This window comes from Ctenopharyngodon idella, chromosome 14, assembly GCF_019924925.1.
Source record: "Ctenopharyngodon idella isolate HZGC_01 chromosome 14, HZGC01, whole genome shotgun sequence".
Lineage (NCBI taxonomy): Eukaryota > Metazoa > Chordata > Actinopteri > Cypriniformes > Xenocyprididae > Ctenopharyngodon > Ctenopharyngodon idella.
In genome coordinates, this window is record NC_067233.1 from 17536775 (window position 1) to 17558618 (window position 21844).

Sequence of the window (21844 nt, forward strand, 5' to 3'; positions counted from 1 at the left end):
TATGTCATAAAATCACGCAAATAGGCGGCGGATGATACTGGGTTCAACCGAGTGCATTGGTTTCTCCAAAGTCTGATGCATTCAGAGAGTGGTTGTTTTGCGCGAGATGCGAAGAGTAATGACATATTCTGCCTTTATTCTTCGCGCGAGCTCCAGTTTGTACCTTTTCCCCAAATCAGTGGTGAAATCCACGGAATGTTCCATTAACAGGAACAGCTGAGGATCATGCCGCACCGAATATGGGAGAGATGTGAAGAATTACAAGGAGAAATGTCAGCGATTGCGATGCTCACAAATTAACAATCAGGTAACGCACGCGCCTGCGTCTTCGTGTTGATGGCGTGGATTTCCGTGGGTTTTCATGGTCTTGAATGCATCGCACATAGGTATCAGCGTGTTTTTATATCTTGTCCCCCTAAAGCCTTGAGCCCCTCCTTGTTTTGTTGCTGTAATGCTGTAATGTTTACATTGGATTGGAAGTGCATGGATGGATTGGACGCGGGTTTGCTTGTCTCGCGCTTGTCTCGGATGTGCGTGATTGTTTGCACGCGCAGCGCAGGTTTCACTAGAATCTGAATAATTTTCGTTATTTTCTCGTGAGTTAAACATTAGGCAGGAAGGTTACATTGCGGCGTTTTCTCTGCAGTGAAGCCACACGAGAGGCCCTTTGAAAATGCTGCAAAAATTATTTTGACCTATGCGTGCTCAGACGAATTAAACTCAAAAATTATTATAAGAAGAAAAAAAATGGAGCACTTTGCCTTCGTAGTTCTTCTGCAGTCTCATTCATGCATACTATGAGGCATTTATAGTGCAAATTAAGTCCATATTTTAGGATGTCAGTTTATGAACTTTAAAGTGCATAGAATAAACAAGATGTTACTTTGACCGCTTTGAGACGCTTGCATGTGATTCTGTCCGCCGGCTCGCCATTTGGCGCAAGGCTTATGTAACAGACTGGGCTGTGTCACACTGTCTCTGATGGAGAGGCGGATGAGAAACGCTAGAGAGAACACACTCAACACAGTTAGAGACTCCCCAACATGATGTTTTTCCCTGCTTTTCACTTAATACACAATAATAACAACACTAATAATAATAACTTATAATATATCATTGCATTATTAATATTATTATTATTATTATTATTTAAAATGCTTTGCAGTGGTAATTTATACTGTATTTACCCACATCATACATGAATCACAAAAGCAATTTAAACATGAAAACTTCTAAATGTAAAGAATTTCTATTCTATTCTGATTTCTCTACTTTTCTGTTCTTTTCTAATAATGATGATGATGATGATAATAATAATAATAAAAATCAGTATTTATGTTGTAAAATATTGCATTTTTAAAAGAAATGTTAAACTTAATGTAATTAATTTTTAGATAAATTGTAGAAAATATAATATTGCATTCATTTGCATGTTGCAGTGGTTTCTGCAGAAACTATAAATTCTGAAACATGAAACATTATGGAACATGAACATAGCTTATAGGAGATGGTCAGTTTCAATTCAAGAAAACATTTAAGAGAACCATGAGTTACATTTTTAAGCTTGGTTCAAGGAGTGGAGAAAAGGACTTCCACTTGCTAGAGTCGTTTGTTTGGTGATGTTTATTTCACATCTTTTAAAGCATTCTTTTTATCCCTTGACATCGAACTGATTTAAGATTATATTTACCTTGTGCATTGTACTGTTTTAAAGGAATTAATAGATGCTGTCTCACTGAATTGTAATATACAACATGACTGTGTTGCATCACTGTTGTTTGATAACTGCAACATATCCCTTGTGACAAACAACATCCCCTTTATCTGGGACTACCCATGCAACCTCAAAATGAATGTCAGTGGCATAATAAATCATTACCGATAACATGCTTTGCCTGCCATGCTTATGTTTAATGTTTTGACTTCTGCACAACACACAAATCAACTGACTCCATCTGTTTGATTGCAAAAAATTTTGGGAGCTGCTTATATTGTTTCTTGGTTTGTCTCTAACAGTGATTTTGACATGGATGCTCCGAAAAACACCCCATGTTCACTTTATTTTTTCACTTTATTTCACTAAATTATTATATTATATTACATTATATTATATTATATTATATTATATTATATTATATATTATATAACAATATAATTTAATATTAATCTATCATGAAATTTGCCCCTAAATATATATAATACATATATTATTTATTTATTTATTTATTTATTTATTTTTTTGTATAATATTGTTTTAATGCATTCATGATGTTCTATAGAAAACAAAACTCTATGTAATAAATAAGTTTTGATGCCAAAGATCCATAAAATATATTTTATTGAACATGTGAACCCCTGGCCTGTGCCGGTGCTTATTTTTTTCTTAAAGGGATAGTTCAACCAAAAATGAAAACTCTATCATTTACTCACCCTCAACTTGTTTCAAACCTGTATGAATTTCTTCCACTAAACACAAGAGAAGATATGTTGAAGAATGCAACGGTGACTAAACAGTTGCCATTAACTTCCATAGTATTTTTATTTTTTTACCTACTATGGAAGTCAGTGGGGTCCTGTTAACTGTTTAGTCACCCATTCAAAATATTTTTTGTGTTCAGCAGAAGAAAGAAATTCATACAGGTTTGAAACAACTTGAGGGTGAGTAAATGATGACAGAATTTTCATTTTTGGGTGAACTATCCCTTTAAGGGGCGTTAAACATATCTAATTAACTAAATATTTTCAATAACAATCATTCTAATATCATAATACAGTATTGAAGTTAGCTTGTTTTCTTGAAAAACACAGTGTGCATTGTAAAATGGAATGCAGCTAAACCGGACCAGAAACTAGTGTCCATTGACAGTGTGAATGCAGCTGGCTCCCTTTTTAATTCAATTCACTTTGAAAGTTTGTTTTTAGTAAAGAGGAAGTGTGAAAACACCCTTTAAGTTGGGATCAGGCTATAGCAATTCGACCAAACAGCAGCATCTAAAAAGTGACTGGCTGGCTGTCTATTGCGTGGTATCTTTAGAGGAAGAAGGCGTGACTATACAAGCACAGAAGAACCATCACAACAATACTGAACAGCACCCATGTCACAGATTAAACCTAGTTTGAATGCATCGGACATAATAATAAAGGAAACAACAACTGCACGCTATTATAAGTTTGTTGGAGATAAAGTCAACTGATGTTAGGCGGCAGAGGAATATGCATTTTCTCTTTCTATGCTGAAGCTCAACAACAACAAACTCAAGCTCGTGGACGTGAAATAGGAAACGGACGATACCTCAGTGTTAACCATGACCGTCTGCTAGTGTATCTGGACGATTTCTTTTGGATTAGTCTGCAAATTCATCACACAAGACAAACTGCATCGTTTTAGTCGCCAACAAGCAGCGCGTGGACGAGTCGGAAACTCGCGCGACATTGAAAACAAGTAAGCTCGGTTGGTGCCATCATACTTTGGTTATTGGACAAAAAGCTCTCATATATCACCTAAAATAAAACTAAAAACACTCTTGATATGCAAACGTTTGCATTTATAACATGCAGACTGTGTAAATGTGGCGTTCAAACCAAACCATGTTTCTTTTGTCAGGGGTGCATCCCTGCATTTCCTGTTTAGGGCTTCATCTGCTCAGGCTATATGCTAGCGATAGCAGCTAAGGGCTTGGGAAGTGCATGCGATTTGTTTAATTTATTTTATGTAATGCATAAACTCCGTGTAGTCTCGAGAACATGTTTAAAAAGCACGAGGGCAACTGCGGATGTTTGCACGAGCTCCGCGCGCGCCTGTAAAACTTCGGCCTTTCTTTGTGCTATTGTTGATATGCTGGGCCACGGTGACATTTTTATTTGTTTTATTGGTAGGAAATGTGCACCGTCCTTATAGGAAGAATGAATCATGTTTTAACCACATCCACAAGCCCTTTCAAATTATTATTTTTGATAAAGTGAGGCACCCGAGGTTTGGTGGCGCTCCTTTGTTATTGCTTTGTCTGTTAGGGAGCACATGGCCATCCACGCTTTTGTTGTTGAAGTTACAGCTCCCCCTCTTTGTGGCAAATTAGCACCGTCTTTCCATTAAATACGGTTTGTAAATGTTTGCTGGTATTTGTTTTCTAATTTTACACATGGCATTGTATATTTAAATGTCATGTAGCATAATGAGAAGTTTATACTTGTTTGTGTGAATCAATGCACACTTCACTGATTTTGTTAGGAGAAAAGTAATAAAAATGATTTGAAATGTGTACAAGTAATATTTTAATTATTCATTCTGATGCTTTTAAGTGTGTCTCAATGTCTCTGTCTTAAATGTGATGTCTGCTTGCCTGAAATGTCTGGTTTTGTATTATTTTAGTTTCAGCCATCTTCTGGTGTACTACACATAATGAAATAATGTCACAATACATATTTTTGAGGCAAATATAAACATTGTTTTAATTCTGTTAGTATTACACTGTTCTTGGTTTCAAATGGAAAATGACTAATTTATTTTAAAACTATCCATGCTGTTTTGCATTAAGAGCAGTATACTGGTCTTCGTATTTTAAGTTAAGGGTCATTCTTAAGGAATAACTCACCCAAAAATACTGTTGTTAGCTTGTATGCTGTTATTTTTTTTAGTAGAATATAAAAGGAGAAATTTTGAAGAATGTAAATGCTTCTGTTTTCCATACAACAGGTGACAAGCTCCAAAAAGCACCATACAACAATGGAATGAAAATCATTTTCACTGGAAAAAATTTCCAAACATCATTCTCCTTCATGTTGGTGCCTTGTGTTTTCTTGTGATACAGACTAGAACAAAAGGATCTGTAAACAAAATACAAGCATGCAAATTTGTTCTGTTCCATACAGCATATTTTGCCTTTACTAAAAATAATAATAACTGAATGTTATTGTATGTATGTTGGGACTTAAACCAGGTTCCCTGCCTAAACTGGTTTCACAGACAGGACTTAGATTAAGACGGGATTAGGCCTTAGTTCAATTTGAACATTTAAGTAGATATTATAAATGTGCCTTTGAGGCACATTTATAAAAAAAAAAAAAATTACTGGTTTGCATCTTAAGACAAAACAATTGCACTGATATATTTTAAAATACGTAAGTGCAAGTTGCTTTCAGTTAAAACTGCTCAAACATTTAATTTAGTCTGGGACTAGGTTTAAGCCTTGTCTGTGAAACCAGGGATATGTGTATCACTAATTTGCCTCATGTTTTGAAAGCTTACATTATTGTAGCACCTATTTTCCCAGTCTGTCAGTAACACTGTAGGATGTGTTTCCCAAAAGCATTGTTAGCCAACTATAGTCACAAGTTCCGTCGTTATCTGCATATTTCAACGAGTCAGTGTTTCCTGAAACTATAGTTCCAACAAACATTTGCAAACAGCATTGCAAAGTTGTGTGGTCAGAACAGCAGCTTTCGACCTGTAGTTAGATGCATTGTTTTTTTTTTTGTTGTTGTTGTTGTTTGTTTGTATGACTTAATTAATCCATATCTTGAGCAAATGAAGAAAGCTGACATTCAGTACAATCTATATCTTTCATTTTGAATATATACAAATTTCATTTACATCTTCTTAATTTGTCAAGAGTTTTAAAGCACTGTTTTTGAAGAGTGTGCATGTTTGTATGTGTTGCACATAAGAAGGATCATATGATTGAATCTGGAAGTTAAGCAAAATAACTGAGAAAAAAGAATTAGTCCCCTGATGCCATGTCTGTAACTTTTAGCAAGAAAAAAAATAAATAAATCTAGCGTTAATTTGATCTCACGGATTAATTAAAAGAAGTTATTACTCCACCTGCGTGACATCATTAACATCATGGTTGAATGACAAGTTTGATGTAATACAGTTTCGGGAAACCGTTATTTCACGATAAAGATAAATATCACAATACATATATAAAATATTATTATTATTATTTATTTATTTATTTATTTTTTTTTTTTTTGCTTTTAAAATTTTCCCAATTTTTGCTTTAAATTAGGTTTTTATAATATTCAAATTTAATACCATTGAAATTTTATGATTTTCATCACCAATTTCAATATCAGAAAAAAAAACTAATACTGGCCTGAGTACAAAAAACTCTCAAGCTTACTGAAGTAAATAGTCAGTGAAGAAATAAGAACAAAGAAACTAATACCAAGCAAAACTACAATAAAACAAAGACAAATGAAATGGACTTATCTGAAAAAATTCAACCAGTAAATATGAAATGCTACATAAATTGTATAAAGTAATTAAATGTACAAAAAATGGTGCATAGTCTTCACTGTATAAATTAAATATATAATTAAATGTATATATTTATTCTTATTAGTTACAAAAGTGATTCATTCAGGAGGAGTGAGTGATTTTCTCTTTTGTCATTTGTTGTTTTATTAACAGTAATGACAGACGGCAGCAGGTTTATTAGGCTGCTGTCACTTTAAAGCTGGGTGCTCACTGTGCGATTTATAGTAGTCCTTTACGATTGTTGCTTGTCAGACTGTACGAACATGATCCTCATGTCACACTGTGAGATCTCGGCTGTCCTATATGTCAGACTGTACGACAGTCAAGACACGTTAAAAACGGACGCGCGCTTAAACTTGTCCTGAGTTTTACATCAACCCACACATATTCGGTGACAGTGAGCTGCATTACACACGGGACTGAAATGGTGGCTAACAAAGAAATCTCTAGCGTTAATTTTGATCACAGCTTATCTTTAAAAATGAAGACAGTTTGACATTTGTTGTAGAAGTCACACTGCAGGACTGTGCGCCAAATCTTAACTGCCAGAATTTTGTCGGAGGTAAAATTTGATCGCAATGGTCATTAATCGGCTGTCAGTGAACATGTCAAACTAGCGATCAAAGACTACAGATTTTTGCCTAGGATTATAGTAATCTTTTAGGATTGTCAAAATTTGTCTCAGATGACCAAATCGTGGCCAAAATCGCACAGTGTGCACCCAGCTTTATTTGCATAATTATGCATTGGGTGGGAATTATTTAAATGAATATTGTGACTTGTACATTGGAGTGGAGTTTGTGCTTCGTAACTTTGCAGACCATAATATGTCCTCTTTAATCTAACTTCAGTTGAATAAATGACAACAAAAGGTTTGTTTTTCTGTACATCACTATTCAATTCACAAAACCAACATTTTTTGTTTCAAACAGAGTTCCGACAATCTGAGGCTGTTAAACACAAGTGCCTCTTGCACTACTGGTCCCCACCCCCCCATAGGCAGGTGTGACTCGTTCGTACGACGTCACAAATGCGACCATGGGAAGTAGCAGTGAGTAGGCGGCCATCAACAGCCCCCTTAAACCAGAGGAGGGTCATCGGGGAGCCTTGCATCACCCCTCTGCACCTCAGGAGAAGGTGGGTCAGCCGTCATCATATTGAGTTAGCATTTGAGTTGTAAATTTTAATTAAAAAAACAAAAAAAAACAACAAGAACTGCAGAGTGACTACTTACATTATGTGTATGTTCATGTTCTAGTCCTCCAGTACGACGTCAGTGGGGGCAGCGAGATAGACCTGCTGTGCACACTTCCCTACATCAGGATGAGAACTTCCACCACCCTGTCTTCTCCCAGCATCAGCAGATTCCTTTAGATGAGTCCAGGCAATATAGCCACACCAGTGCACCTCCACGCATGCTGCATACTGCCACACAGCCCCCCCAACAGAACTCCATCATGGTGGATCTTCACGAACAGGTATTAGTTCAAATGCTAGTTATTCATTTAGACCAGGGGTTCCCAAACACATTCCTGGGGCCTCCTCAACCCGACATGTTTTCCATGTCTCCTTAATCAAACACACCTGATGCAGATCATCAGCTCATTAGTCGAGACTCCAAGAACTGAAATGGGTGTGTCAGATAAAGGAGACATGCAAAATATGCAGTGCTGGGGAGGCTCCAGGAATGTGTTTGGGAACCCCTGATATAGACCTTAGGTCTCAAACTCTAGTTTTCTGGGGGCTGCTATCCAGGGTGTTGTTCTCCATTAGAATCTAATACTAGTGATTACTTTCAGTAATTTTAACTATTAACGCAGATGCATTATAGATGCATAGACAGATCTTTTTGTAGGTGAATCTCTAATACCTAGTGCATGAGATTTGTCTAAAATAATTTCCTGCTCACTATTAGAGCCGCACAATTCTGGAGATATATATATACAGTAGTCAACATTTGAAGTGGATCAAAACCTTTCATCAAAGTTGTCCTAAAACCTTCTTCTTAGGGCAACTAAGTTCTTGGGACAACTTTGAACTTTTTTGATCCACTTCAAATGTTGACTACTATATATATATATATATATATATATAATATATTCTTTTTTTTTTTTTTTTTTTTTACAGATCACAATTCTCTCATGATTCTGAACAGACAACTAAACAAAATAACGTACTTTAGTAGAGGTTCTGACAAAATGTTGATTGATCCTGTCTATTAAAAATTTGAATGAATGATTCAATGACTCATAAAGACTTTAGAGTTTCATTACTGGATGAATCTGTGTTTTTGAACGAATCTCATGAATTAATGAATGAGTGACAAAAACATTTTTAACAGTCACCTTTCGCCACCTACTGGTGTAACAATGCCATTTATACAATCTTCATTTAAAACATAAATTTATGTTCAGAAGGTGATTTACTCTATTACTCACTACCTTAGACATCAGTGTTTATATCTGAACTATACACTTTTATCCAAGTTCTTCTGTGATTAATTTGAATTATTTTTAACACTCAGAAATAATGATACTGCGGTTAAAAAGACTTGTTTGTGAAGCTGTTTCATACCTACACATGACAACTGCTTTCTCTGGGTCAGCGGCAGGACCAACGCAGATTTCAATGTTCGCTGTGATCGTACATGTCAAAGGTTTAATAGACATAGACAAATCGTGGTCATTTAGGAATAAGGTGTTTGAATTGAGATTGTGATCTTTTAAGGATCAATCGTGCAGCTTTACTCTCTATATAACGCACTACATTTATAATATTTACTATTTAGGCTACAAATGGAGTGTTTATTTGTGTTTCATGCCTTTTTAAGCATAAAAATAAATAAATGTAAAAATTATTAATAAATATCAATTTAAATTTATAAAAGTGTAAAAACTAATAAATATTAGGCAGCTACTTGGTAATAATCCTTAAGAGAACTATGGGTAAATGTTACTAAACCAAACGCATAGAGTGGAAATTGATTTGCAAGCCAAATTTAGGATAAACTAGTTTGAGACTCCTAATATAGACATTAAGTGTTTTTGCTCAGACTTTGATGTGAAATCAATCCGATTGCTGTGATATTGCTGATATCAGATTGCTGTGATAATGAAAATAAGAGATAATGGTTGTTTTTTTTAACGAGTAACCTGAACTTTTTGTGTTGTCCTTCAAGATGCATCAAGGATCAGTTCCGATATCTTACACAGTTACCACGGTGACGACCCACGGTTTTCCCATCCACACCGGGCAACCTATCCCAGCCTGCAATGCTCAGCAGCTCCCAGCATGCTCGGTAATGTTCAGCGGACAGCTCTCTCTGCTCTGCTGCCTTCCTCCTCCAGTGAGTTTGAAAAGGAAGAGCTGGAATGTCAGTGAAGTTTGTGTAGAGCACACCTAACATGTCCCATCGCTCCAGCTTTACTTTAGCCGATGTGTGTGTGTCCCAGGCAGCCATTATGCCCACCCGTCCTGTTAGCCAAAGATATTTGATTATGAGTGTTGTTCTGTACGTCCCTCTCATGCTTACACATTAGACATTGGTTTACAGCAACATTTCACATTTTGGTTTTCCTGTAGGCTTTTCCTGTGTCTCTAGAATGATTAATGATGCAACTTTCAAGGGACAGTGTGCAACCCCCTTAGTTTTTCTTTGCATTGTCACTGCAAATGTCTTTGAGGTATTTGATCTTTGATAGTGTACTTTCTGCTAATTTTATCATCTGCTCAAGTCATTGCATTTGTGTCAACATACCCACCTCTGTACTTTTATGTGGCCATAGTGATGTACAGTTAAAAGTGTCTCACATTGTGCAGAGGACAAATGTTTTTTCAGTCCTCTTTGCATTATGTACGCTTAATGTAATTATATAAACTAAAAAAACTATATACTTGTAGGTTAATAATGTATTTTTCTTAAGTAGTTTTATTATTATTTTATTATTATTAACTAAATCAATAAAAGGAAAAATATAATAGTATTATTATTTTCAAAGTTTTCCCCATCCTTAACTCTAATGCTTTTGAAATGCTTTAGTGGATTAGCTAGTAGTGAGAGTAGTGAAAGTGTTAGATATGCTTTAGTTCAGAGTATGTCAACATGTTGCATTCCCAGTTTTAACAGCCATTTCTTAAACTGCACAGCAATGCAGTATTCAATTGCCTATTCTCACTTTCTTCACGAGTGTATATATGGTGTGAGTGACCCTTTTGTTTTCTGGTATTTCTCTGTCTGTCTGCAGCTCATTCAGGCCTGCACCATGCAGCACCTGCCAGTGTCCTATCAGGCATTTCCGCCATTGATCTCCAGTGAACATTTTATCCTGCACCCTAGTCCGCCAGTGCCACCCCACCAGCCTCCTCATCTGCCTCCACTCAACCAGTTTGTTCCCATACAGCCCCAGCACCCACGCATGGTGAGTGCAAATCACAACATATATGAATACTTCTAAATGGAAAAGAAATGTTATTAATGTCATTTTTATGCACATTATAGTGGAAGATGTTTATATACAATATTATAAAAATTGCAGTATAATTTTCACATATATTATTTTTAGTGATCAACTGATATGTATTTTTTGATTGCCGATATCTTAGACAGCAGGGTGGCCATTGGCAGATATAAAGCCGATGTGATAGTAATACAGTATGTAATGCATATAATGAATAACGCATGCATAACAAGTGCTGCAAATTTACATTTATTTTACATATTTAGAAATAACTATTTGGAAAATATATCAATATGCAAACATTTATTTGCATAACATTTATAGTCCCAAGCTGTCGAAATAAAACCAGCTTCTGACACTTATAAACCAAACAGAAAAACGTATCGGACGATGCTGATAATTAAAAAATGGCACTTTCTTTTTTTGTGCATTTCAAATAAGTTACCCTTTTATATCATTTGATGAGTTTCCCTCTTGACAAATACAAACTAAAAGATAAGCTTACTTTTAATGAGCTTATTCTTAATCTGCCTTTAGTGCAAAAGCATCTTTACATTATGTAACACCTGAGTGTTGCATTATTTAAAACATAGTCACAGTTAAAAACATCTCAAAGCTGTAATACATTATAACTGTGATTGGATGAGCCATGTTTGAAGGTTCTGAATGCTAAAAAAACAATAGCCAGCATTGCACTTCTCATAATTTATTATTCCCAATGTTTAGTGCAATGCATTACAGTGTATAATGTGATTACTGTTACAGTGTAATTAGAAAAGCAAACCCATTACAATCTAGAGAGAACAATTAGTCATGAGTAACAGATTAGTCCCCATAACTGATTGTACCCTTAATAAATTATATAAAAACAGTGCTGAATATTGGTGTGACAAAATACATTCTTTCTAAAATAGCATATCATTTTATGGTATTAATTGTTATAATATTACGCTAAAGGTAGTTTTTTTTCCTGGTTGTGTAAAGTATTTTATATGTGTGTATTCAGCCTCTGCAGAGGGTGGAGAATGAAGTGGATCTGCGAGGAGACCAGCATCCGTTAGGAACATTCTCTTATCCTCCAGCACACCATCCACCAGCAATGACCCCCTCCGTCCCCCTCCAGTACCTTCCCCAGGAGCCCCTCCATCAAGAGCTACCCTATGGAGTGGTGAGTCGTCTTTGCTTCTTTATGTCGACAAAGCATAAATGGCAGTGTTCAAGTCAAAAATGATATACTGATTCAAATGAGCAGCATTTGCATAAATAGGTAATGACATTATGCAAAATTATTTTGCTCTTAATGTGGAGAATAGTAATGCTGCATTCACAGGGGGGTCGGCGTTAACACTTCTTATTTACTTTAAATGGGTGACGTCACGCATTGCCGAACTGAATTGTGGGTTCTGTCGCGTCGCTTTACTCGCGTTGCTTGTGGCAGAAGTTGAAAATTTCTCAACTTTTTAAGCGACAACACAGGCGTCAGCTAATCAGATCGCCTTATGCAAATACCCTAGAGCAGTCGCTAGATCATTGCGTTCATGCAACACCAGAAAGTAATATGATTGGCTGTTGTCACTATGACGTCAGCACCATGTTTCAGTCACGCCCTCCGTCAAGCTTCGACGCCAACACCCGTGTAAATACAGCGCAAAGGTCTACTGGTGTGGATTAGTGTTTAAAGGTCTTGTTTGGTATGGCAAAAATAGGTTCAAATCCCAGAAAGCAAAGTTAAAGTTTGTAATTTCTGTACCACCAGTGTCAGATTTGAAAATAATGGTAAACAACAATAGTTAATGCAACGTTTGTCTTGATGAATTTATATTTTGATGTTGGCTTGACAAAGCTTTGTCAAAGTAAAAAAAAAAAGTTGAAACAATTCTTGTAAGTTTAAAAAATTGTGTAGTCCTTACTTTCTTTGAATACTTTACAGTATAGATAGAAGACAATATACAAAATACAAGTTTGTGTTTACAATTGAACTGTTTGACAGTTGAACTGACAGTTGACATTTGGATAAATATAGTATTTTTAAATGTGTGCTACGACAAAAGTTTAATTAATTACCTAAAATCAAGCCTACTAATTCAGAAAAGTGTGACTTCAAGCGGACATAGCTTGAAACTTTAGAGAAAAAAATGTCTATGGGATTTGTGGAATTTTGATCACCTGCTTCGAAAAAACGGTTTGTCCAATCAGTTAGAAAATACATTGCAACCCAAGTCAGAACAGGCTGAATGACTGTGCCTAGTTGGTAAATGAAAGCTCTATGAGTTGAAGTCAGCATGATAGCAAAATTTGCTCCATTTATGTACTTAATGTATGTTCCTGGTCTTATTGTGCCTTATTATGCCTTAATCTTTAATCAAAATCAAATAATTTGCTCTTCCTCAGAAACTACTTTCCATTTCCGTTGACGTCATTAAAAATACAGAGGCTACTGATTAATATTAACCAACTGCCAAACAGCTGCAGTGTTACTCTTTTCAGGAAATCAACACACGAATGGCTAATTTATAGTCCTCTTTGCATAGTAAACAGAAATTTGGAAATTTTAACAGAAAAAAATGACACACTTTATCTTTAGTCTCAGGTTGCTCCTGTCCTTAGAGTAGAAATGCTGCCAAAGTAGCTTTGGATAAGAGTTGGTAATTGAAGAATAATAATTTTAAAAGTTTTCCTCATGTGTTGGTGTCTCTGTTTCCTCAGCCATATCCGCACATGCTGCCAAGGCGTATAACTGGACAGAGGTACCGATTACAGCAGCCTCTGCCTCCCCCGCCTCCTCCACCGCCCTACTACCCCGGCTTCTTACCATACTTCCTGTGAGAATCTCTTTTAGTATTTATAATACAGATCACACACATTTTGCCATATGAATTGATTCACATTCCAATAATGGACATTATAAGCTTATAATCAGTGTTGGGGAAAGTTACTTGTAAAAGTAATACGCTTCAATATTGCATTCATTTTGTCTGTTCCCTCACACGCAAGAGTGTGCATGTCTCTACGTTATAGAGAAGAGAGAGAATTTTAATTCAGTATAATTTTAAGTTATATCAAAGAAAGACTGTTCATTCCTATTAGTTATGAATGAGAGAAAGTGCAACGCGCAATATGGTGGAATATGTCCCGCCTTCTAAGTAAAAGAGCCAATCGCTGGTGGATAAAGTCTTTGCGTCACTGCAGCTGCCGTTAGAAGCTCTGGTTCCCATAGAAACCTGATACTTGCACTTAGGACTGCACATGCGCATTGGCTCATCTAGCCTGAAAATTAAGCTTTTTTTTTTAAGTGAATTTGAGCATAAGAAACAACATTTATGGGACAGTTCATGTCAGATTTTGTTGCTGATGTGAAATTTGTTATTTAATTGTGAATTCGCCAAGCAGTTTTTAAGATTTCATGATTCCCCATTCAATTAGATATGACTTGGTCTTGGATGGCCGAGGCGTATGCATATATGGCCGCCAAGTGAACAGTCTTTCCTTGAAAGGGGCTTTAGTTATATTTTATTGGCTAGGACAGTCAAGAAGAGACAGGAAGTAACAGGGGAGGAGAGAGGGGCACAGGATCAGGAAAGGACCATAAGCCGGGACTCGAACTCGGGTCGCCAGAAGCACTGTTGCGCTATATGTCGGAGTGCTGCCCACAAGGCTATGGTTCTGACTAGTTTAAAAAATGTTTAAGCAAGTTAATTAAACTGAAAAGTAATTTGCAGTACTTTCTTTAAAAAGTAACTCAAATATTAATGTGTACATTTATAAAGTAATGAGTTACTTTACTCGTTACATCAAAAAAGTAATCTGATTGATTACGTAATGCACGATTCTTGTAATGCATTACCCTTATATGAAGCCTTTGTGATATTTCTTTGCTATAGGGAAAGAAAAGGCATTGAGTGTATGCTAATGATTTATGTGTTTGTGACCCTGTGAAACAGCTCGATGCTTCCTGTGCCTCCAACTGCTGTGGGTCCTGCTATCAGTTTGGACTTGGATGTAGATGATGTGGAGATGGAAAACTATGAGGTAAATGTTAATCCTCACACGGTGGGTGATTGAGTCGCCCCACTGTTTATATAACCCGGCTTGTCAGAAATAAGCCATTGATGGTTTTCATGTAATGCTTCTGTTCCAAAACCTAGTGAACTTTTTTGCTGCAAGCTCATTTTCAATAAGAGTGATTCTGTGGGCATGTGCAGTGATGCAACAAAGTTGAGAAAAGGTTAACTTTATAGAATTAGCAAGTTACGTTATAGAATTAAAGCTAATTTTGGAACAGAGCTAACATTATTATCTTATTACAGTTTGTGTGGAGAGTTTTAAACACTTGTGATTTTTCTCTCAGGCGTTATTAAACCTTGCTGAGAGACTCGGAGAAGCGAAACCTCGAGGACTAACGAAAGCTGATATAGAGCAACTTCCGTCCTACAGGTTCAATTTAGAAAACCACCAATCTGAACAAACTCTGTAAGTGTTCTCTGATATATATCTGCCCTCTGTTACATAATCTTGAAGTTTTGATTGTGACTTGGTATTGATGTTCCTTTGGCTTTTCTTACAGGTGTGTTGTATGCTTTAGTGATTTTGAGTCAAGGCAGCTACTTCGAGTATTACCCTGCAACCACGAATTTCATGCGAAATGTGTGGACAAGTGGTTAAAGGTAAGAGCAACATCTTAATGCACAACATCTGCATTAACTAACAGCAAAATGCTAAGATGGTGTAAATGGGCAACGAATATAGGTTTTAAGTGGCTGATGGCTTATAAAATGCTTATGTACACAACCGTTCAGATGTTTGGGGTTGGTATGATTTTTGTCTCTCATGCTCACCAAGGCTGCATTTATTTGATCAAAAATACAGTAATATTGTGAAATATTATTACAGTTTAAAACTGTAATAATTCAGCATCATTACTCCAGTCTTCAGTGTCACATGATCCTTCAGAAATCATTCTAATATGCTGATTTGGTGCTCAGGTAACATTTATTATTGGTATTATTAGTCTGAAAGCAGTTGTGCTGCTTATTATTTTTTATTGAAACCATGAAACCAGGATTCTTTGATGAAAAGAAAGGTCAAAGGAACGGTTTTACAATGTAAAGGTCTTAACTGTCACTTTTGATCATTTTAATGTATCCTTGCTGATTTTTTTTTTTTTTCTTACTGGCCCCAAACTTATGAATGGTAGAAAATATTTATAATTTCATGATAATTGCTAAAATGGAACAAAAATGGAATCAGTATCTACTCACTAAATATTTCATATTTAGTAAATGCTGATTTAATTTAAATTTCAAAGATATGTTTGTTTTCATGTATAGGCAGTCACAGTTATTAGCTGATGCATAGATCCATTAATGGTGTATAGAAACATCACTGGCTTGTAGAAATTAATCCGTAACATGTCTTGCAGACCAATCGCACCTGTCCAATCTGTCGAGCCGACGCGTCTGAAGTTCACCGCGATGTGGAATGAGTTCAGGTTTTTGTCCTTCACTGGAAAGCAGCACAAATCCTTGAGTGTGTTCTGTGAGTGGGGACACCTGATCTCCAGCCAAACGCAAATCTACCCCCCACCCCGCTCCCAACCCCACCTCTACAATAAGCAATCTTGGAATTTGTAAGGAACCTGTTTGACCTCTGCTGTGCGTCATTGTGTGAGTTTCATGAAAGCTACTGCCGCCTATAGCCACTTCCGAGTTCTGGAATTGTGACCGTTTTGGGGTTTTTTTGGTTCTTTTTCATCTTTCTTTTTCATTTCCCTGCCCTTGTTTTTCGCAGATTCCAAAGATAACCTGTAATGCGTGTTGTGTTGGCATATTTGTTTACACAATTGAATATTCTCTAGTTGTTTGATCACAAATAATTAAAATCGTGCTTTAGTATCGTTAGGGACCGCGGGAGCGGGCCGAGATGATGGTTTTTGGTTTTACTGTGCAATCAGACGAGTCGGTAAGACGCGGCTGCTCCGCCGGTGAACGACCATCGTAGATGCATGTCTCTACAAGTGATGGGCTGAGGGACTTGTTAATAATCTATGTTTTGCAATAATGTATTGATCATTTGAATATCTTAATCCCGATTCTCTTTTATCTGCGAATGCTGTTGTGAAGGTGTGACTTTCAGTGGTTCAAAGTTCCGAGGCCTGAGGTTAAAGAGGGAAACGTAGACAAAAAGGACTGGGAAACGACAGGCGTGAGTCTATCGGGAAAACTCCCGCTGGGCTTTCACCACAGTCGTAGAGACATTGAGGAAGCTGCGGCATTTTCGCTTTTGCTGTGTGCTGGCAAGGCCAATCTGACTGGCCCATGGGAACACAGGGACGAGGACAGCACACTGCCTCTGCCAGCGCCCACCTGGCTGCACTGCACAACCCTCATCCATTCTGGACTGGCCCTCTTCATCCCGCTCCCTCACACTCAGCTGTGTAACTCTTTCTCGGCTAGATCCAGGAGAACATCTCACGGGCCTCGCGCGGACTGTTCTTTTAGACTAGCAATATTTGAATTAACGAGATCCACCGCATTTCAAACACAAGAGGAACGTCGGACGGCCTCCGTCTTGCCATTCTCCAGGCCAAGGAGGTCGCATTTGCCTGTCCAGAATGACTTTTTGGGAAAGGGTGGAACACTTTGCGGAAAGCAATACGTGCAATGAGTGTGTGAGGTGAACGCAACGTTTTGACCTGATTTTGGAGGACTAGGCCTTTTGTTTTTCCTCTTTCGTGAGCCAAATAATCAATATACTCTACAAGATTTTAGCTCTGCCTTCTCAAGACCTTGACAAGCACAAACCTGTTACTAATCTTCAGATATCCTTTGTTAGTTCCTCTTTTAAAAGTATAAGTTTTTTTTAAGTGGTGTTATTTATTTCTTCTTTTGAGAGCGTTTTTGAAGGATTCGGTCGGAATACTAAAACATCTTTAGCGCGTTTTAGTTTGCCTCCCGTTGTCAGGTCTCAGGCCATGTTCACAGTGTCAAGTGATGTGAAAGAAAAAAAAACATTGTATGCATAGCCTTGGTGTGAAAGGTTGCAAATTATCGTCTTGTTTTTAAGACAAAAGAATGTTGAAACCCTCTGTATTTCTAGCTACGCCCTCTCCTGTGTGCCAGTTGACTGTTGTCGTTCCACGAAGATCCCAGGCAGGATTCGAAACGGCAGAGACGGAGCGTTAGGGTCGTTTAAAGAAAAAAAAATGCACTGTAAAACGCTCAACTCGTGGTTCACTCGATTCCAAAAACAAACCTGAACGTTGTTCAGGGGAAAACTATGAACTATTTGGGTATTCTTTTTTTTTTTTCCCTAAGTACTTTAATTATAGGACTTTTAAATATATTATATATATATTCCTGAGTCGTTTGTCCACTGAATAGTCATTGTAACTCAATAGACACACTGGCTTTCTCGGGTAAAGGGACTCTCTCATGAAAATGTGAGTATCTTGCGTTTGCGTGCCAGGTTTAAAAAAAAAAAAGCCATTGTAATGAATTTAATCCACACTTTTGATAAGTAATCTATGTATACATATCTGTTCACTGGCATATATTTTAAGTATAACAAAAAAAAAAAAAAAAAAATCACTCAGGGCCTCTCTGTAATTGAAAAATATAGGAAAACAGTCCATTTCAAATGGGATTGACGCCATGGAGGTATATTTGGGTATTCTTGGTTGTTTTCCTCAGGCCATGCATATTTTAAATGTAATCAACTGAACTAATATTCCTTTTTTAAATAGTGGTGAATATTATTCCATTATAAGACTGGCATGCAAAGAAGAAAAAAAAGATGAAGTGACATGTTGTATCGAGTGAGAATAGGCTTTTCGTCACTGCAGCCGATCATTAGCGTATGTTACTCGAACCTGTTTTCCAGCTGTTGCGTTTCTCCGTGTTCTTGTACTTGAACCACACATAAAGGTTGTAATCCCGTTGAAAAAGGTGCCACGGTGCACACTGTCCTACCTAGACCACTTCCAAGACTATTCTTACAGTGTTTGCATGATTTAAGGATTAAAAAAAGAAGAGAAAAAAAAAAGAGAAAAAAAAAAGACTAATAAAAAATGAAATCTGTATTTTCAGTGAAAGATATCAGGGGTGGGCAAGTATTTAATTGTGCACAATATGCATGCATGTCTAACCAGGTCCCAACTGGTTTTTAGGTAGATCTAGTTGGCTTTGGGTTCTGGGTGTAGGGGACTTTCTGCTCAGCTGATAACTGCCATGCACTGTACTGCACACATTTGTAATAGAACCGAATGACTACAAGATTTTATTGTGCTTGTACTTGCAAAAGAAGAAAAAAAACAAAAATAAAAATCAAGAATAGTAATATAGGATGTTTAAAATAACAAAGTTAAGCTTGATGCCAGTGGGAAGACGGCGGCTTTTTGAGATGGGAAATGTGATTGGCTCCTCACCACATTTGTGCTTCTATTGTTGCCTCAGTTACTGACACACTTGCCTGGAATCTAGATAATGGAAAGCCATATAGTAAAAAGGTGCTAGATATTCTATATTTAGGTGTAATGCTACATTCACATAAGAGAATGCAATAGTTTGTTATGGGTCTCTTCATACAGCATGCAGTGCTACTAGTACCCTCACGGTGGTCAGCAACAGTTAATAGCATTATCTACAGGGGTTTCAATTAAGAAAATAAAATAAAAAAATAATAAACTATTTAGCTTTACTTGTATGTGCTGGTAGACAGTGACCGTTTTAAAGGATAATATTATTTTACCGCCCGAGTGATCAGATTCAGTACATCTGCCTTAAATCGAAGTAGTAAGAGGTTTTGTGTGGGTTAAAACAACACGGCGCTATCACTCATTCACCAAAATGGTCAGAAATATATGTACCTGTTGTACGGTTCTCTCTACCTTGAGCGTCTGTAACTGTTATGGTTTAAAAATAAGTTGTTGATATACACGCAAGCACTTTTGCTTGGGGTAACCGGCTGTGGGCTATTTCTAATATATCCTTATTTAGATTTATAAAGGAATTTTTCACAATAACCAAGATTCCTTGAGAACCTCAGTGTTACCTGTACTGAATTACTAAAAAGAAAAAAGGAAAAAAACAACAACTTATGAGTTATGATGATAAATAGAATCTTGTAGTCTTTCTGTGATTCAACTAATAAATAATCTCACAGCTTGTGTGGTGGAAAATTGTGTTCCAATAAGCAGCTAAATACTTTAGGATTTGTGATTTGTTGATTGCTCCATAGACGCCACTGATTGTTTACCAATGATTTCTTGCTGTGGTGGGATAGTGGATTGTTTACTGTTCTATTCTCCTCCTGGCCTTTAGGGGTCAGTCATTGCCTGAACTCCAGACTACCCAGCCAACAACAGGGCCAGGGGCATGTGTTCTGTGTTAGGAAGATATTTTGCTTTGGTACTTGCACATTTACAGTTACCTCATTTTTGCCATGTTTGTATTTGGAAGAAAAAAAACAATAAAAAAAAATGAAATAAAAAAGCTAATATATATATATTATATATAGGAAATGGTTCTTAATGCTATAATTTTTTTTTCATTCCATTGGAATCATTGTTTGTAGCATTTAACATAACTAGTTATAGTGTATTATAAATACATCTGTATACTGATTGAAATTTTTAAGATTTGTACTTTTTTTAAATGAAAGTTGCTAGTTCTGCTTTACCGAGTAGTGCAATCATATTTTTTTTAATTGTGGCTGATTGGAGAGGGTTGTTCACTAATAAATGTGTGATGTATACTCATACTACACTGACTAAATTAATCAATGCTTTAAACATTTTGCACAATACAGGTGTGTTGCAGTTCAGTTTTTTGTCTGAGGGTTTCTGTCTCAAAACAGTTAAAAGGTGAATCTCATAAATTCATATTTGCCCATCTAATCAAAAGGAATATTTTGTATGAAGAACATTTTTTCTGTGCAATACATATTTAGACCTAGGGAAGAACAATATATTGGCATCATATCGGTGATGGGTCGATACCTGCGGAATCAGTTATTTTAGGCAGTGTGATTCTTTCCACCAGTTTTTTGTTTTGTTTTGTTTACCCCATCTAGGCTAGGGCAGGGGGGGTAGGCAAAGCGTCAGTCCTGGAGAGCCACTGTCCTGCAGAGTTTAGCTCCAACCCTGAAAAACAAAAACCTCACCTGCCTGTAGCCTTATAATCCTGAAGACATTGATTAGCTTGTTCAGGTGTGTTTGGTGAGGGTTGGAGCTAAACTCTACAGGACAGCGGCACTCCAGGACCGACGTTACCTATCCCTGATTTAGGGACAGCAATAGAATTTTGCAAAGATTTAACCCTTCAATAGAAGAGAGCTTCCCTTCAAGAGCAGCTGTCGGTGAATTGCTGTGCACTGGTGAATGAAAATGATAGTTCATTCTTGGAAAAATTACTTTTATTAAAGTTACACACACACACAAAGTTTCTTGACTAATACTCAAATAATGATTTAAATTCATTGGTTATGGCTCTATGCATTCTATTATCTAACCAGCATCCCATAGATCCCTCATTATTATAATCACTATTTTCTTTTTTTATTCGAACAGTGTATGTTTGTCTATAGCAGATTTCAAAATCAACATTTATACAATAGTATCATACTGTACATTAAAATTTTGTTTTTAATTTACTTCTAGCATACAAAAAAAAAAGTATAGATTTATAATATCGGCCATTTATTGGTCATAACAAGAAAAAAAAAAATGATCGTACTGGATAGAACAGGGGTGGCGAACTCCAGTCCTGGAAAGCAAACAGTCCTGCAGAGTTTAGCTCCAACCCTGATTAAAAACTCACCTGTCAGAAGCTTTCTAGTAACCTTTCAGACCTTGATTAGCTTGTCAGGTGTGTTTGATTAGGGTTGAAGCAAAACTCTGCAGAACTGTGGCTCTCCAGGACCAACGTTTGCCATCCCTGGGCTAGAATATCAGTTCATCCTGATTTTTATTTTCTTTCTTTTCTTTTTGCATTGAGACATTATTGCCAATTTACATTTCTCAGTGTTGATCACATCATTACTGTGAAACAGTAATATAAATCATCCAGTCTGTACACAATTTATTGATTCAAATCAGAATAAAGGCAGTTAAAAAAAATACTACCATGGTATA

The 21844-nt window shown here is 36.6% G+C and overlaps 1 protein-coding gene across 5 annotated transcripts; it reads left to right on the top strand.

Moving 5' to 3' along the window:
• Window positions 1-20472, top strand: rnf44 (ring finger protein 44). Of its 5 annotated transcripts, none has more exons than XM_051859588.1 (11): window positions 1-386; window positions 7192-7396; window positions 7518-7737; window positions 9438-9605; window positions 10504-10677; window positions 11723-11884; window positions 13423-13538; window positions 14658-14745; window positions 15065-15186; window positions 15281-15380; window positions 16136-20472. In XM_051859588.1, exons 2-11 carry the CDS (start codon window positions 7290-7292, stop codon window positions 16196-16198), a joined length of 1320 nt encoding a protein of 439 aa, XP_051715548.1. In that variant the 5' UTR covers window positions 1-386; window positions 7192-7289; the 3' UTR covers window positions 16199-20472. The 5 variants fall into 5 exon arrangements, with proteins under 5 accessions (XP_051715548.1, XP_051715547.1, XP_051715549.1 ...); XM_051859587.1 differs by having other exon boundaries at window positions 2-307; XM_051859589.1 differs by lacking the exon at window positions 1-386 and adding an exon at window positions 3009-3451.
• Window positions 20473-21844: the final 1372 nt, after the last annotated feature.

What these genes read in the sequence shown, in the direction of transcription:
- rnf44 (XM_051859588.1), top strand. Translation starts at nt 7,290, where the DNA reads ATGCGACCATGGGAAGTAGCAGTGAGTAGGCGGCCATCAACAGCCCCC. An exon ending in AGCCCCAGCACCCACGCATG is followed by an intron (nt 10,678 to 11,722) that starts GTGAGTGCAAAT and finishes GTGTGTATTCAG; the next exon opens with CCTCTGCAGAGGGTGGAGAA. An exon ending in GTGTGGACAAGTGGTTAAAG is followed by an intron (nt 15,381 to 16,135) that starts GTAAGAGCAACA and finishes CATGTCTTGCAG; the next exon opens with ACCAATCGCACCTGTCCAAT.